At 40.3% G+C, this 18,996-nt stretch overlaps 1 protein-coding gene across 1 annotated transcript in view; it reads right to left on the bottom strand.

Moving 5' to 3' along the window:
* The window catches only part of LOC139744364 (von Willebrand factor A domain-containing protein 3B-like), a 120,670-nt gene that overhangs the window by 83,799 nt on the left and 17,875 nt on the right, over positions 1-18,996 (bottom strand). Inside the window, exons 16-24 of the mRNA XM_071654804.1 lie at positions 18,787-18,943; positions 18,083-18,252; positions 17,012-17,546; positions 13,897-14,062; positions 12,304-12,431; positions 11,201-11,335; positions 10,000-10,097; positions 8,905-9,307; positions 7,542-7,649 (exon numbers count right to left, since the gene is read on the bottom strand). Coding sequence (XP_071510905.1) covers positions 7,542-7,649; positions 8,905-9,307; positions 10,000-10,097; positions 11,201-11,335; positions 12,304-12,431; positions 13,897-14,062; positions 17,012-17,546; positions 18,083-18,252; positions 18,787-18,943 — 1,900 coding nt within the window. The remainder of the gene's footprint in view (positions 1-7,541; positions 7,650-8,904; positions 9,308-9,999; positions 10,098-11,200; positions 11,336-12,303; positions 12,432-13,896; positions 14,063-17,011; positions 17,547-18,082; positions 18,253-18,786; positions 18,944-18,996) is intronic.

Genomic DNA, 18,996 nt, shown 5'->3' with positions numbered 1-18,996 from the left:
AAACTGCCATTTGGAGCCATATTTTTTCGCTTTGGAAATAAAGGAGGGGTGGGGGCGCAACGGGCGCAACTGCCGGTAATTACTGGCAGCAACATCAGGAGAATTGCGTAACAATTAAATGCGAGCGAGCGAGCGAGCGAGCTTGAAAATTTTGACATTTTACAGTAAAAAACAAACAAACTGCCGTTTGTAGCTATGCCGTTTGTAGCTATATTTCTTCGCTTTAGAATTTAAGGGGGCGCATCGGGCGCAACTGCTGGCAAATACTGGCAGCAATATCAGGAGAGCATAATGATTACATTATGCTCTTTTACAGTCCAAAAACTGCCGTTCTTAGCCATATTTTTTCGCTTTGGAAATTAAGGGGGGAGGGGCACCGGGCGGAACTGCTGGCAATTACTGGCAGCAACATCAGGTGAATTACATAACAATTAAATGCGAGCGAACGGAGCGAGCGAGCTTGAAAATTTTGACGTTTTACAGTCCCCAAACTGCCGTTTGTAGCTATATTTTTTTCGCTTTGGAAATTGGGGGGAGGGGGGGGGGCGCACCAGGCGCAACTGCCGGCAATTACTGGCAGCAGCTTCAGGAGAATGGCATTACGACTAAATGCGAGCGAGAGGAGCGAGCGAGCTTGAAAATTTTGACATTTTACTTTCCAAAAACTGCGGTTTGCAGCTATTTCATTTTATTTTTTCAATTTGGAAATTAAAGGGGGGGGGGGGCGCCCGGTGCGCCCCTCCTCCTGGATCCGCCACTGGTAGTCAAGGGTGTGGGTTTATGTTCATGACTGGGGGAGGTATGACCAGCGATGTGGCGTCGAAGTGACCAAGCGGGTAAAGGATGTCCAAAATCTGCACTTTAGAGCATCCCCTAAACTAATTGTGCGTGTTTGTTTGTGTGTGTGTATTATATACATGGAAAAGTTAGGAATTAGCCCAGGTCAAGCCTTTTTATTGGCAATGCAAGACATTTTTATATAGTATGTAAAGCAACACTGCAAAATCAATGATCTAGCTTTGATATAACGAGCGTAAGGTACAAAGGTGTACATTCTACATCACATTGCGCAACATTGTAGCGACTCTTCGTTCGAATGTACTGAGTACACTGATGCGCACATCCTGCTTATATGCATGCCAACCAGGAATCACAATCTTTTGTCGGGTCCGGGCTTTGTGAACAATGTTTCACACTATATTCCTATTTAATTATGGTTAAAAGAAATCATAGAAAAATATCTTATATCTGGATCACCCTTTCATTCAAAAGCAGTTTACTAACACTTGAACTACTGTTTCGGTATATCTTTTTTTTTTTTAACCAGCGGATTGGGAGGGGGGCGCAACCCCCCCCCCCCCCCCCTCCGTAGTTACGCCACTGCTTTTGGGTGAGATAATTGGGCAGATTTCTTGAATTCTAACAAAAAAGCAAGAAAATCTTTTCATCGCGGGAATTATGATTATGTGGGATGGGGCAAATGGTGCGCTTGCCTTCCAATATTTTTATGGGGGCAACGTTTTTGATTTCTTTCAAAAGCAAGAAAATCTTCTCATTTCGGGAATTATTGATTATGGGGGGGGGGGCAAAACTAAAATATGCTTGCCCCTTCATTTTTTTTTTAATGAGGCTAAGGCTCGCTCTTGGGCTGGCAATATGGCTTGGTCAGAAGTAACGTACATAGACCCTACATTTATACTTGTAATTAGCACACGTACATGCAAACGTGTATAAGTGCTCCGTATATCGTACGGATGTACAGTACGGTCGATAAATAGTAAACACTGTAGAATACTAATAGATATGTATAAAATCAATGCTGCCAGAACCAGGGGTGCGAATTGTTTTTGCCGACGATTGTGTGTGTGTGTGTGTGTGTGTGTGTGTGTGTGTCCCTGGTGCAGACTGATTTTTTTTTTTTTTTAGGATCTGAAGGGGGGTGCGCTCGCACCCAACGCACCCCCCCCCCCCCTGGTGACGCCCATGAAGTCCAACAGTTGTCTTGTTGCCCCTCACCCCTCCCCCCCCCCTCACGCACACACACATTTCCACCTCCGCAGGGCAAAAAAAAACAAAAACATTCAGGGAAAAATTACCAAAAACGCAAATGAGATTCCCCGAAAGTTCTGCCCACAGGTTGTTCCCGTCGAAACGGGAAGATATTAACACTATGACTTTGATTACCCCCTGCTCTTGCATCCACGCGGGCACCCGCGGGAATCCACGGCTGGTCTCAAGGCCTCGGTTTGTTTTGTGGTTTTTTTTTTTCATGTTTCTTTTCCCCACGTTATGAGAGAAAAATAAGATATTTTCGCCTTCATAATTTTGCTCCCTCCTTGTTGTTTTTAATCACCAAAACTTGGCTTGATATATCATATTAATATAGAACTACATCTGCTTCAGATTGTACATTATCATAATTAATATTAGGCCTACAATTATTGCTCCTATTATTGTTATTATTATATCATTATTATCATTATCCTTATCATTATTATTATTATTATTATTATCATTATTATCATCATTGTTATTATTTGGGGAGGGGGAGATCATAGTCATCAGGTTTAATAGGCACCCGTGGGAGTAGGTTCTCACGACCTCGTATTTTTTTCTTTAATATTGTTCCCATGTTATGGAAGAAAGAAGAATATATACATCACTGCATTCGTCTTCATTTGCTCCCTCTTTTTTTTGTCACCAAAACTTGGTTTGATAGACCATAGAACCACACATTCTATTTCCACTTGCAATTTTAAAAATAGGCGGTCGGCAAAGCGAGGTTTTCCTCTACGTACGCTAATCTTATGAATATGTATGATTACAGCAGCTCTGCAGTAAACGAATGGACACAGCTGCGCGTGTAATCTGATATGTAAGGGTACGATCGGCAAATATATTTAGCCGCGTCCTAAACAGTCTGCGTACAATGACACCGGACTTGAGAGCAAACGGCGAGCAAACTATAAAATGACGTACCTGAGCTGCATATAGTATTCTGCAGTTGTGCAAAATACAATTACATAACCAACGTTCGTTGTTTTCTTTTGGGGACGCCAATAATGGCGAACTGTACGTAAATGCCCTTGTAGTCCATATCACGCACACACAGATTCGTGTAACCATCGTCAACACATTCAGTACACGTAACAGGCGGAGGCAAAGGTACATCACAGAACTATATACACACAGTGTAGAGTGTGTATAGAGTTCTGCGAGGTACATTGTGTGTGTGCGTGCGCGTCCGCCGGAAGATGTCAGAGATTTCGCTGCACCATCATCTTTAGTATCCCCCAGTGTCTCTGCAAGCTAAAAGATGGAAGATCGAGAAAGCAGGAGGCCAGCGCAGGTTCCGTGAATATTGAAAAGCTCGGCTCTTTCGTCACGCACAAAAATGCATTATGCATGTAGCTAATTAATTTTTCTTTTTCGTCCTCGACGTCGACACGGAGGCGGAGAGGGGACGAAACCCACGCCATTCGATGTAGGATACTCTCCTGCGGCCGACGGCACCGGTCGCAACTGCCCGGAGCCGACGGCTCGGGAGGAGATAGAGAAACCAGCAACGCCAAAATAAAACAGGAAATACATAAGGCCGCGACAACAACAACAACTTCGAGTATTATAGTATAGGACTAGCAGCACCCGTGGAAATCCACGGGTCTGAGGGGTTTTACTCTTTTTTTCCCTCTCATATATACGATTTTACACATTTTTATTGATGAAATAAAAAGAACAGTTACTTGTGCTCTCTTCTACTCATGACCACCATGCCCTCACACACATTTTCACCCTCGCAGAACAAACAAACAAACAAACATTCAGGGAAAAATCACCAAAAAACGCTTGATGAGATTCTCCGAAAGTTCTGCCCACAGATTCTTCCCGTCTGAACGGGGAGATGCTATTGACACTGTATGACTTTGATATTAATTATACCCCCTGTTCTTGCATCCATGCAGGCACCCGAGCGAATCCGCGGCTGGTCTCAAGGCATCGCATTTTTTTTTTCATTCCTATTTCTTTTCCCACGTTATGAGAAAAAATATGATATTTTCGTCTTCAATCGCTCCCTCCTTTTTGTTTTTAATCACCAAAACTTGGTTCGATGTATCAGAGAACCATCCGTTTATATACTTCAGACTAAACATCATCATTATTATTATCATATTGTTATCATTATTATGCTCCTACTGTTATGTTATTATTGTGATCATATAGTCATTAGGCTTTATAAGTATAAGAAACCCGTGGAAATCTATGGGTCTCAGGGCTTCGTATTCTTTCTTTAATATTTCTTCAACCACGTTATGACAGAAGAAATACACAAAGATTATTTTTGTCTTCATTTGCTCCCTCATTTCTGTTTTCATAATCAAAACTTGGGTTGATGGATTTAGAACCGCCTGTTTATCTCATTGATACTGTTTATTGTTTTTACTATCATTATAATCATTGATTATGATTATGATTATGATTATTACCATTATTATTATTTTCAGGGAGGGGAGATCATAGTCATTCGGTTTCATTGCTATTTTATATAATTCATTGACATGGGGATGACTCAAGGGAATTCAGAAAAAAGTTTATCGGTCAAGGATAGTGAATCTTTTTGTCCGTCATGTCAAGGTTACTCTCAAGGTTAATTATTTCAAATAGCTTCGTTATCATTGATATTTATTTTTAAACATTAAAACAATCCAGTACCTGTTTGCGTCTCTTCCGCCCACTCTTAGTTATGGATTATAGCACCCCTCCCCATTAATTTGTATTGGCCTATTCTCTTATTATCATTATTACAGTGTAATATTGTTATTGTTATTATCATTTTTATTATTACTAACATTTGTATAATTATTATTATTTTTTTAATCATGTTCCAAATTTCACATTTCATATTCAGGTTACATATTCCATTTGATTTTGAAGTAAAATATGTTTAACACAACAGTCAATTTTAGACATAATTTCACAAATGTATAAGGACATGTAATACAATGATGTGTAAATATGAGGAACCTACTAAAAAGCAATGCTTGTAGGATGTAGGTTCCAAAGAAATAATGTAAGCGTTTAGTGCAACATGCTAATTACGAAAGATGACGAAACACATGCGAAATTCAGTATGTCGAGATTATAATAAAATCTACGGAATGAACAAAATAGTTTATAATTTTCAAGGTAAAAACTCAAGGATTTAATGCTACATAAAATTGCAATATTGGTCAAACAAATGTAGTCAAATGTAGTCACCCGAGCGAGGCACCATTAGGGGAGAGGAGAGAGTAGAGTCATAATATAGGGATGATCAACATAGGGAGGCAGAAATGTTAATTTGTTAAGAATTGTAAAAATCTCTTTCCCCCATTTTTCTGCTCTTGATAAAAAGCTTTTCTGAAGACAGTCCTGCGCAAACTGTCAAAAACTGCTTCACTGCACTAACATACTCAATCTTGTGCTGAGCAGGACTACCCCAGTTGTGTTTTTGTTGCTATTGTGCTGAGAGAAATACAATATTTTCGTCTTCACTATACTGCTCTCTTCTTTTTAGTTTTTATCACCAAACCTTGGTTTGATAGATCATAGAACCACCCGTTTATCTGCTTCAGACACAGGTACATTTCATCATCATTATTATCATTATTGTTATTATCATTATTATTATTGTTATTATTATCGTTATTATATTACCACTATAATCTCCACTATTATTTGTGGAGGGGGAGATCATATTATAGTCATTAGGTTTAATAAGTAGGCACCTGTTGGAATCCATGCATCTCAGGGCCTCGTATTTTTTCTTTAACTCTTTTCCCTCGTTATGGGAGAAAGAAGAATATTTTTGTCTTCATTTGCTCCCTCTTTTTTATTTTTATCAACAAAACTTGGTGTGATGGACCATAGAATTACCCATTTTATTTCCACCTGGAAATTCAAAAAAAAAAAAAAAAAAGCGGTCGGCAAAGCGAGGGTTTCCTCTACGTCCGCTCATCTTATGAATATTCATGTTTACAGCAGCCCTACAGTAAATGAATGGACAGCGGCGCGTGTAATCTGATATGGAAGGATACGATCGGCAAGGACAAAATTTAAGTGGATATTTAGCCGTCCTAAACAGTCTGAGTACAATGATACCCGCTTGAGAGTAAACTAAATGACGTACCTGAGCTGCATATGTATAGTATCCTGCCGTTGTGCAAAATACAATAAAATAACAGCATTCGTTGTTTTCATTAGGGCACGCCAATGCCAATGCAATGGCGAATGTCACTGTACGTAAATGCCCTTGTATGATCGCGCGCGCCGTGTATTATACGATATGAGAGTCCATCACGCGAAAGCAGATAGTGTTTCATGTAACCATCGTCAATACATACACACAGGCGCAGGCCACACACTGGCGTACCGTGCCCACCCGAGAGTACATTGTGTGCGTGCCTGCGTGTCCGCCGGAAGATGTCAAAGATTTCGCTGCACCCATTATCTTTAGTATCCCACTGTCTCTGCCAGATAAATGATGCACTATCGAGAAAGTAGGAGTCCAGCGCAGGATTGGTGAATATTAAAACGCTTGGCTCTTTCGTCACGCACAAAAATGCATTATGCATGTTGCTAATTAATTTTTCTTTTTCGTCCTCGACGTCGACACGGAGGCGGAGAGGGGACGAAACCCGCGCCATTCGATGCAGGATACTCTCCTGCGGCCGACGGCACCGGTCGCAGCTGCCCGGAGCCGACGGCTCGGGAGGAGATAGACAATCCAGCAACGCCGGAATAAAACAGGAAATACATAAGGACGCGACAACAACAACAACTTCGAGTATTATAGTATAGGATTCAGGCTGTAGTTGACATAATTTTTTTTTTGTCTTTTTTGGGGGAGGGGGGCTCAACCAGACATAAGCTGGAAGACCTTAAGCAAAGACATATGCATTTTCTTTCATATACTTTCCTTGGGAAATACTAAATAAGTTCAACTGCTGCTTGATTAAGCTTGCATGTATGCATATGGGGGTAATATAACATGATGCTGACTTCGTACATAGTTCATAATCTTTATAGTTCATTAACTAAATGCAAAAATATAACTTTCATAGTTTTTCCCTGACTCTTTATCACTTTCTTTTTTCTTTTCATTCAAAATTAGCTTTCATATGTGAAGATGCACTGAGCCACAACCTGTTGGGATGGTTCATCAGTAGTTAGTAGATTTCCACCTACACTAGGGCAATGTATATATGTGAGACAAACCCGACGAGGTGTAATAAGGCCAGTGTCTATCTATCTGTCTAACATGAAGGCCCTTGTAATGAAATATGGATTATGAGCCTAAAATTGTCATTCCTATTACGTACTTGACAACCATAAGCACATCATCTGCAGAATGGCAAAAGAAGCATGCCAAGGATTCAAATGTATGAGCAATGCACTGCTGAACTGCTGGAGGCATCCATCTTGTAACCAAGCAACATCCTCCCCCATCCCATCCCCTCCCCCCCCCCCCCCCCCCCCCCACCCCACACACACACACCACATACCTTCTGGGCCTCTTGATGTTCCTCATGCTGTACAGTCAGCTGCCTCTGAAGATCAATGAGCCTCTCCTTGATCTCTGACGATATCGCTTCAGGAGTGTCTTTGGCATTCTGCATATCAATCAGGGAGGAGTCAAAGGTCACACAGGAAAAATGCACATTGTATGCCAAAATACATTCTTACCCACTCTGAAACGACAATGGATACAGAGACTCCAACCCAAAGCACCTTCTGATCTGGAGATTCTCCCGCCTGAAACTCCTAGCAAACGGGAGACTCAAAGTTGATGTGTGCGAAGCGCGAAGTTCCTAGGGTTCTAGATGCTCTCTGGTGCTATCTAAGGCTAATTTTTTTCTCAACATACAATAGCAATAACTAAGGAATCCTTTCCAACGGGAGACACAGAGCCAGGGCGGGAGAAATTAAATCTCAAACGGGAGAACGGGAGATTTTGCAAAAATGTGTTTTCGGCGGGAGATCTCCCGTCGAAAACGGGAGAGTTGGAGTCTCTGTGGATATGCAACCAGCACTAACAAACACGTACACCTGAAGCCTCATAACGATTTGAGGGAAACACAGCTTGTGTTCCACACACAAACAAAAATGTATGTAAGTAGAAATCCTGACATTTTGCATAACATATTGCAATACTGGGAATCACTGATTAATTTTTTGCATCCAACATTTAATGTGCACACATTTTTTTTTAAAGCAAATTTCATGTTTTGATTCCTGTGTTAACTATAATACTACAACACCTTGCAACTGATCACCTATGAATTAGTGATGACAAGAACAAGGTACTAGTTGGAATGGTAGCTGCAGAAGTAGTGGTGTAGCAGAAATGGTGGTTATAGTAGTAATATTAGCAATAATATCAGTAGGAGTAGTACATGTAATATTGTTAATATCACAATCTTTAATTTTTATTTTTTCATTCAATTTTTTTTTTATATACATTCTATCAGGGGCAGATCCAGGAATTCCATGAAGGGGGCTCAAAGCAGTTTATTTACCTCTTCTGGGTTTAGTCCACTGACATGCAAAAAAAAAGAAGACCTCAACAGATATTTTCTTGTGCCACTTCCGGGTATCATCAGCTGACAAGTGAGCAAGCCCCCCCCCCCCCCCCCCCCCAAAGAAAAAAAATTAAAGGGGTCACATGCACCCCCTTGTAATTATTTATTTTTATTTTTCATTAAAAAAAACAGAAAACAAAATTAATGGGGGGATGCACCCAGTGCACCCCCTCTGGATCCACCACTGTTCTATGATCATAATATCATCATTGTTATTAACACAAATGTTGTCATCCTCTCTGTAATTCTAATGCAATACGTGGGAACACAAAATGACTATTCTAACCTCTTCATCACTGCCCTCCTCATCCGAGCGGTTGTCGTCGGAATGGGAGTGGTGGTCCGAGGATTGATCGCTGCGCGCTGAACGAGAGAGGTCACCGTCTGACTCCGAATCGTTGCCCCCACCGTCTTTTTCATCGGAATCCCCGTCATCACTGGTATCTTTGGTTCTATTGCTATCTCTGTCTTCATCCTTCCTCTTTCCTCCTTCTTCCACCTCATCTTCCTCCCTGTCGTGGTTATCCTCATCGCTGCTCGCATCGTTGTCTTTGTTGGTGTCGGCGGGGATGTCCTCGGGATCTCTTTCTTGCCTCCTCCTCCGTTTCTTCTCCTTTGGGGAAGCCACGGAAGCCTTCTCCGCGAGTCTTCTGATCTTGTCCACGGTGACGATGCTGGCTCGTTCGTCCCTGCAGAGAACATGATTGAAGAAAGTTATTCAACACCAGAAATCTGAATGCATACGGAAGTTAATGAAGAATTTTCCAAAATGCATCTCTACATGACATGCGAAGTTACAGAACGCATAGACAGGGAGCACGAATTTGATGTTGCCTAGCTGTTGCTATGGTTACTTCTATCACTGTGTGTTGGAAAAATGTTGCTTGGGCACTGGTAAATTGCATTGCATTACTATATTGCATAGCACTATCCCACTCACAGTTATGTTTGGAATGGTAATATCATGTACACTCAGATATCAAACTATAATTGACATTTTCTTGAGATTTACTATTTCACTGAACAAATGAAGCATCTTGCACATATCGTATTTGACAACATCGTATATCTGTACATGACTGTAAAACAAACTTACCATGTTAATGTCATTATCAATGAAAATTTTCAGCATGTGAGATCATCTCCGTCAACACAAGCATTCTTCAAACTATTTAGATACTGTAAACATAAAGAAATCTTTTCTGTGTCATGAGATCTTTCAAGCAATTCTCCCTTAACTGTAGTCAATCACTAAACTTAATGACAATAATGACATATATGTGACATTCATTTGGTAGATAATCTGTGGGAGTATTTTGAAATTTAATCTAAACTGGTCTCAAAGAACTTGTAATGACCACAAAGAGAATCATCAACTTACCGTGTCATTTTTGGTCCCCTTACTGTCATGATGAATCGGACCATGGAGTTGTATTCCTGTTGCGATATCTTCAGCAGAGCATTGCGCAGTACACTGATCTGTTGCAGGTGAAGAAAAAAATAACAAAGCATGAACAAAAGATATTTTGGTAATATCATTATCTAACTACACACACTCACAGCTACGTCATTATCATTACTTTTTTTTGTTCTATTGCTCATTTTGTCTATGTTTGTTTATAGTTGTTAGTTTTGTTCATTTGTTTGTTTGTTTGCTGTTTTGTTTTTTGTTTGTTTGGGGGGGGGGGGGGACATTTATATTACGTGTATAACAGTGGAACAACCAAGTAAATTTGAATGCACCAGATGACATCTATTACTTGAAACAACCCAGCAAGAAGAATACTCCCTCCTAGTACATCAGCTTTAAAGAGATGAGTTTATTTGTTTAATTTTTCCATCTGAGAAAATGGCTGGATGGCCCATACTATGCTGCACTAGCTGGTCTTCCATGGGGTCCAGTTGTATGCACTTGGGCTGGACCACTTCACCAAGTTATGCATCCTGCGTACTTTGGTTCATCCCACACAGAAAATCCCCCATGTGCCATGCAGGGGGTGGGGGATAGCAAAGTCACAAATAGTGATTCTTAACTGTCTTTGAGACCTTAATAAAAAGTAAACTAGAGAAGCACTGAGAGCCCAGACCTCCCCCAAGCAGCTCATTTCCACCACTGATCTTGTTCTTCAATAGAGATCAGTGATTTCTACCCATGGCATATGCATGCTGAAAAGTGCCTGATTTCCCAATATAGAAGCCTTTTGTTACATCATCAACTTCCAGCTGTGCGGCGCGCCTCGGTTAAGCAGAAACTAGAGCAAGCACTTTAGAGCACGTATGAAAACCTAAAAAATTGCGCAACTTGAACTCCCAAGTTCATTGACCCTACCTGCCAAACTAGCAAATATCCTTTATAAAATCCATAAAAATTTCTGGATCACTACCAAAATTTTATCATCTGTTCCTTGTATCATTTTCAACCTTTCCTGCAAGTTTCATCTAAATCCGTTGGCAACGTTTTGAGTTATTTTGCACGCGGACAAACAAACAAATGGTAATGAAAACATAACCTCCTCCCTTGGCAGAGGTAAAAATAAAAAGAGAGAAGAGAGTTTGAGGCACAGGACTTGGGTGTGGCTCACCTTGTCTGCATCGTAGGTGACGATGGTGTAAAATTTGGTCTGTCTGGTCTCATCGGCTGGTCCCACCATGATGATACCCGGTACCCACACCTCGTCCTCCTCCGAGTCCAGTCTCGCCAGGACGCAGTCTCCAGTCTACCAAGGAGATCGAACGGAAAGGAGAGAGTGAGACAGTGTTTGATGCATCGGGGCAAGAGGTAGGCTTGGTCAGTTGGCAGTTGCTAAGTGCTACGTCCCATCATATGTCACGTTATTCTGCATATTTTTTATGCTAATCTTTGGAATTGATAGTTGTGCATATAATACTGTGGAAAAAATAAAAATACTGTCGGCTTGCAAATGAAATTACTGTTACAGTAGTTAATCTTCTCGGTAAATGGAAAAACACAGTGACGCATATGAATTAATATTTTCACCCTGAAATGATGCAGTGTTGTTGAGTTTTCAATGAAAGACCCCTACTGTTTTGTTGCACCATTTGCTGTTGTTGTTGTTGATATAATCAGAAGAAAAGAAGGAATTGCTCTAGCTGTAATTACTTGATCAAGAATTTTTTTTTTTGTGTGGAACGAAATAATAGCAGCAGTACACAAAAAATGAAACATTTTGATGTTTGAGCGACAACATTTACATGGCCAAAATGAGTACATACTGTGCAGCCACTTAGCGGAAAAATAAGATGCATAATTCTTTTTTACCTTTGATCACAGAACATGTGGGAAATCAGCACAGAAGAGAACCAAATATAAAGCCTGCCCAACTGTCTGCCCCCTCAAAAAAAAAAAAAAAAAATCAAAATAACCTGCCTGTTTGGAAAAACTATTAGTTTTGATAGGTAAGCCAAACACTTTGATGTGCAAGAGATATAAAATGCAAACTGATGTTTGACAAATGCCAGAAGGGGGCAGAAATGCACTACTTACTGTTAACCTTCACCAATCCTCATGCCAGATGCTACCTGGGTCAAGGGAGGCAGAAATACACTACTTAGTGAATTCTCACTTCATATACTAAACCTTTGACAACCCTTTTATAATCCTCGTGCCAGATGCTAGCTGGCTCATTAGAAAGGGCAAACTGTCTGGTTGCATCCTGGTACCTACCGTGAGCCGGGGCTGGGCCTGGGCACCCTTCAGCTGGATTGCCGAACAAGAGGGTATTCTGACCTTGTCGCCCACAACGGGAAAGAAGACGTCGATGTGCTTCACGCTGGGCACTCTCACCACCACACCTGGATCACACGACAGCCACAAATCATGGATTATAATATGAATTCATAAAATGGTGTTCCTTGGTTATCCACTGTGTGACTACTAACAGTCGTCCTTAGAGCTACAACAAGCTATGAAATCAATAATATAAATGCTGTCACCTTGAAGGTTTAATTTTGTATAAAATTAATAAATTCTGCAAATCACTGTTGGGTCACAAATTTAACAACACATGAAAATACCGCCACCTGATCTTGATTGCATAAAATGGTGGGGTGAGACTAGCAAAAATATCTGTATGCAAAAGTAACAGCTTCCACAGTAAAGCAAACCTGAGGGCGTGATGGTTTGTGTCTTTGTTTGTGTCTTTGTTTCTTTGCCTCCTATTCCTTGTCATGTCAATTGGAAGAATGGTGTGAAAGAATGGAAGAATGGGACTGGTAAGACCAAGCAAATATAAGCTTATTAAAATGTGCAGCAGATCTTCAAATTGTTGGAAAAACATCTCACACACACACACACACACACACACACACACACACACACACACACACACACATACGATGTACACACACATTTGCACATTATGATTATACATAAAGATTATATAACATCAAATCATCAGATCCTACCTCTTATTGAAAACTTAGAACTATTGGCAAGAAATGACTGAATGTATTTCTTTACGAATGCATAGATAGGTTAACTCGTTGAAGACTAGTCCCAAGTATACAGGGGTAGTGCGTCTACAGGAAATGTGTGTTATAGCGTGTGTCATCTGTAGTTGGTACTTCATCTGAAATTGGTGTTAAAATGTTTGATCTCAATACACACTATTTACCTCTGCAATTTTCAGCTGTCAATGCTACGTCAACTTCAACGTGGCGAGATCAAAAGTTCAAGACCAATTTTAGACTAAGCATCTCCCTTCTCTATCTCTCTGATATTAAGGCTGCGTTTATCTAATTTGAGAGGGAGAATCAGGTTTCACATGCATTTCCAATTGTGTTCACGAACGTGGTTTGAAACGTGATTCTCGGGGTATTGCATTTATCATAACATCATAATCATGATTCCAAGTGCCGTCACTGCAGAGCTGCTTTGCGTCATTCGACCCTGGAAGTAGATGCTAAAGGAGGCGTGTGCATTTTTGTAACCGACAACGTGTACAGTATACTGGAGGATGACCTTGGCAACTTGGAGAAAGGCGTTTCAAAACGGCATTGCGTTTTCTACTCGCAGAAAGATGATCATGGTCTCAAATGCGTTTAAAATCGCCCTTTGAATGGTGTTTCAAGTTGGAGTTTAAACATGTTTGAAAACACGGTTGCGTTTTTCTATCATCCGAAAATGCCTCAAACGCCTTTAGGATCATGATTCTGCCTTTAAAAATCTTCAGATAAACGCACCCTCAATCATATCACCGAGTAGCATCGCATTACCACACACACTCAGCCAACCACAGATTTCCTCCACCCATCTCACCTGGGTAGTAGAGGCCATCCTCTTTGCTCCGCCCGACGATGCGCGCCCCTTGGCTGAACTGGTTCATCTCCTTCACCCCCTTCCACTTGACAACTGGTTTCTTGGACTTTTGCACATGACCCCTTGGTGATGCCTGGAGTGAGCTACTTCTCCTCATCAGACCAGCCTGGCGTACAAACAAATTTGGACACCATCAGGATTAATTATCAGCTTACAGCCTCCATACATTTCTTCTTCTTCTTGCTGTATAAACTCATTTGTACATTTAAGTTCCAGCAAAATATGCTGCTCAGTTGCTGTTTCATGGAAACCCCTCTGTGCTGGTAGCAAGCCATGTGCAAATGTCCCAGAATCAAGCTGTCTTCACCACAACTCAAAATTAAACTCACTGCTGATTACGGATTCATGGTTCTGATTTGATACATTCATTTAATCACATTCGGCAAAGAGAATAAGAAAAAATAAAATGTCAGCTGATACAAAAGACAAAGATGCTGAGATTTCTCATTCGAAGTTACTTGGGCAGTGATGAAAGACAACTGTTCATATTATTCGACAAATTATTCTTGTTATGTGAAAAACCAGTGTGGTATCCAAGGAACCTTTAAGCCATGGCAACACGCTACCACAAAGAAAGGTTTGCATAGACATTATACTTCATGCTACACATGTAACCATCAACTTGAATATTATGATAACTCATATTGTAACTGGCAGTCACTTCTACTGAAATGAACATTCCATATGAAATAAACTTACAATACCATACAAAACAATGTCATAGCTTTGCAAAAACACCTCTGGTAGGATAAAATTCATCGCTTGGTGCTAACAACTTCTACATAGGGAACTATAATAGTTTATAATATTGGCAGCTGCACAGATAACTTTTTAGAAAGACATTTATGCTTACAGCAAGGAATGTGGTGAAGTTGTTTCTTTTTTTTTTCTACTTTGTACATGTAGTCCTGCGCCTCTGCTAAAACATGTTTTCGAATGGTTTGTCCGCTGCATGTAGTATGTCAGTGATGATAATCTTTTCAAGAGATGTCTATTCCAGTATTTCCATCTGAAGATGCAATTAGTTATCTATTGTATCTAGGGTATGAGGTACAACTTGTATTGTAGCATCTACATTGACTTTCTCCAGGCAGAAAACTCTGATTCACCATGATAAGTCATTGCAAATGTGAAATTTCTGATTTACAATATCTAACGCCTCTACATCATGCTTTAAGAATGAAAGGTCAAAAGCATACAAGATCAAAAGCATACATATATGTAAAATATGAAAATGATTTCACATGATATATCTTCATGTTTTGAGAAGTCAAGGCTGTGTTGGTTAATGATAATATTCTTTAAACTACAAAGTCCAACAGATGTACAGTACGTTGCTGCAACTGTCTCTTACAACAGATCTTTAGCCAACAGAATCACTAACGCACTTCCCCTACTGACCTTAAACACATGTTATATCAAAAAACCTAGTACATAGCTGTGCCGTAATAAGACTATTCAACACTAAACATTTTAATTATACCATCTGTACAAAAATACTTTATGTTGATCTTGACATGGTATACTGTACAAGTGGAAATTTCGCGGTGTTGTAATTTTCGCGCATTTCGCGCAACCCAAAACTAGCGTGAAAATAAAAGCACGCGAATATTTTTGCTTGCCATATGTTCTTGTACTTACTGTCTTGATTCCGCGGAATTAAAAACACGCGAAACTCTTCTCACCGGGCCAAGGGCGAAAAATTAGTCGCGCGAAAATATCCACTTTTACAGTACACGCTGAACAAAACTGGCCACACTTTACAGTTGTTTCACACACTTGATAAAACAAAGCAGGTAAAATATGCAAAAACCATATCACATCATACCTTGTAAGATTTTGAATAAAAAAATTGCACATTTAAGCCACCACTACATACCACAACTTTTTCCCCCTTATATTATAATAATAATAATAATAATAATAATAATAATATTAATAATAATAATAACAATAATAATAATACAGGGTACTTATAATGTGCCAATTCCACATAACTAACGTGCTCAAGGGACATGCCTTGACTAAGAATGTTTCAAGAGATATGAGCAGCAGTCATTGAATTTCTCAGCAAAATCACAGAATTATCACGATGTTGTTTATTGAACTGTCATCTTTACCATAAGAAACTACAAAATTGGAGGACAGACTGTGGGTGGGATAAGAATGCTGGCGGAAATATGCCAGACATGAGATTTTGTAAAATATAATACTTTCAGCACACTGGTTTATATGACGGATTACGTGAAAGACATTCATAGGAAGAAATTATGGTGTTATCGCACAATTCATTTCTGCAGTGTCAAGAACAAATGCACCCATGATTATGGTGACATAGTTTTCATAAGAAATGAAAATAACAGGTGGATATTCTTCTTTTGCTCATTTGAAGTATTTGTTCTTCTCAAAGCACCTTGTTACAGCCAAAATAAAGTGAAACCGCAAGATTTTACTGCAGAAAGTTCACCTCAACATAATGATTTAAATTTCAATGAAATGCTAGCCAATTATTCTTGTGTTTATTTGTACATAAGTTCTCATAATTACTATGTGTGTCACAGCTCTGACTGCATTCACACTGTACGGTATGCAAAGAAATGTATATCACGATATCTATTTGTCAGCATTTAAGGTGAAATTCTGCTGTCACTGGTTGTTGTTGTTTTTTTTTTACTCAGCTTGGCTATTGCATGTGCCAACACTATGATTCAGCAACATTGTGCTTACAATCACTGCATGAAGTATATTTGCTGCAATTGTTTTCTTTTTCTCCAGTTCCAAATGCAAAAATCATACAATGAAATATTTTTGTGAATTCAAAACACAGCATGAATGAGCAGATTTGCAGACATAGGCAAAAGCATTGTGTACACGGGAAAATTATGGGTCATTGTCACTTAACTTCTTCACTACGTGGTCACCAATATTCTATTCATCATCTGACAAAGGCTAATAAAGCATGCCATCTCTCATTAGCTGTTCCCTGAAGTAATTTCATACACAACTGAACTATTATCTTGGTCTAAATGGACATGTACTGTAATCGGTTGTCTACCTCTTCCTGAATGTCTTTTTCTGATGACAAGTACTCGTCTTCCTCCTCGGGCGATGACGATGAGGCAATGGAGTCCTTGTCTGATGCAGTCCTCTCACTCTTGTTTCCATGGCTACGAGATGTGTCTGACTGGTGGAGGGCAGATTCTGCATCCTCTGCATCCTCATCAGTGTCTTTTTCATCCAGATCCTTCTCCTCATCCTCATCATCTTCCCCATCATCATCATCATCGTCATGATCATCACTATCCTTGTCATCGACATCGTCGTACGCTTCCATGCGCGAACTGCTGCGGACGCTGCGAGGCCTCCGGGAATCCCCGAACTTTGAGCTGCTCCCATGAGAGGAGGTGGAGTGACCCAGCTTCTGCTCCCGGATGTGGCGGCGCAGCATCTCGCTCTTCTTGAGGTAGCGTTCCCCCTTCTCAATCTCCTCTTCAAGCAGCACGATGTCCTTCTCGGTGACTGGCCAGCCCAGCCGCTCCAGTGCCTCCATGTACTCCTGGCGATTATCCAGGAAGGAGTCTGGCTCCAAACTGAAGTTAAGAAATGATGAAAAAAGAGTTAGAAAAAATGGCTTAGAATATGCTAAACAAAGGATGACTACCAGTACTTAAATCTAAATCATCATACTAGTAAATTGATTTGGGATTCCTCAGGATAGTTTGCATATCATTCCACTTTGTATATCAACAAAGAGGTCTACAACAGTTATAATTGCTTCATTTCACATCTTTTCTCAAATACTGAGCATATTCCACTATACACATGGGAAGCTTTAAACATGCTACAAGCTGTCATTTGCAAGCTCCTATCTAATTAACATTTTCAGGTTGGTCTCTGCTAAAAAAATTGACAATTAACATATGTTGTGTGAACACTTACTTCTATTGTCATCCATGTATTAGTCTACTAATTCCTTTTGCATTCAGCCATTTTTCATTCAAACAGAGAATGTTGAACTAGCAGCCTTTACAGGTCAAGCAAAGATTTCACAATGAAAATGTACAACGTTAAATTTGAGAGTTGGATGGCAAGAAAGACATCCAAAATCTGTGAACTTTGAACTTACTGCTCCTTATCCTCATCTGACAGAGCATGCCAGACAATCATGTCTAGCCTCCGACGGTAGAGGTTGAGGGCAGCTTTCACCTTGTCTTCGTAGGCCTTGAGGTCGACGGCCCCTGGATTGATCAGGTTTATCTCCTGTTTGTGGCCAGTCACATGGGCCAGTGGCATTACCTGAGGGTCAGAGCAAAGTCCAGTTAAAGGATTTGTTGATCAGCAAAGAATGGTGGAAAGTTTGCATCTGTGATGCATATTTTGGTTCACTGCAAACATTACAATTTCCACATCTGTTTGACCTATCAGCTAATCAGATGTCAGTATGGTGTCTTTACACCACCACCACCATCATCACCACCATCATCACCATCATCATCATCATCAATGCCATTATCATTATCAATTCATCATCACCATCATCATCATCATCACCATCACCACCATCATCACCATCATCATTGCCACCATCATCACCACCACCATCATCATCACCACCATCACTATCACCATCACCACCATCACCATCATCATCACCACCATCATCACCACCATCATCATCACCACCATCATCACCACCATCATCACCACAACCATCTACACCAACACCAGCACCAACACCAACACTATCATCAACAATAACAACTACAAAAACAACATCAAAAACAATCTTCAACAACAGGAACAGCAGAAATACGGAGAAAGTCCCCTTACCTCGTTGAACACTTGTGAGATGACATACTTGTCCAGGATGGGAACGTATTTGGCCTTCTGCTTGACCATGGTTCCTCCGAGGGCATCGTAGATGGTCAGTTTCTTGGCCACCAGACCGTTCTTCTTTAGCCAACGCTTGGAAGATACTTGAAGTGGGCTATGGAGAGGAAGTAAAGGATGATGTATCACAGAAAGAGTCCAGTACTAGTA

The sequence above is a fragment of the Diadema antillarum genome, unplaced genomic scaffold, assembly GCF_040938485.1.
Source record: "Diadema antillarum isolate AM-2024a unplaced genomic scaffold, OU_Dant_1.0 seq00001165_RagTag, whole genome shotgun sequence".
Classification (NCBI taxonomy): Eukaryota; Metazoa; Echinodermata; class Echinoidea; order Diadematoida; family Diadematidae; genus Diadema; species Diadema antillarum.
This window is presented reverse-complemented; position numbering and strand designations above follow the sequence as displayed.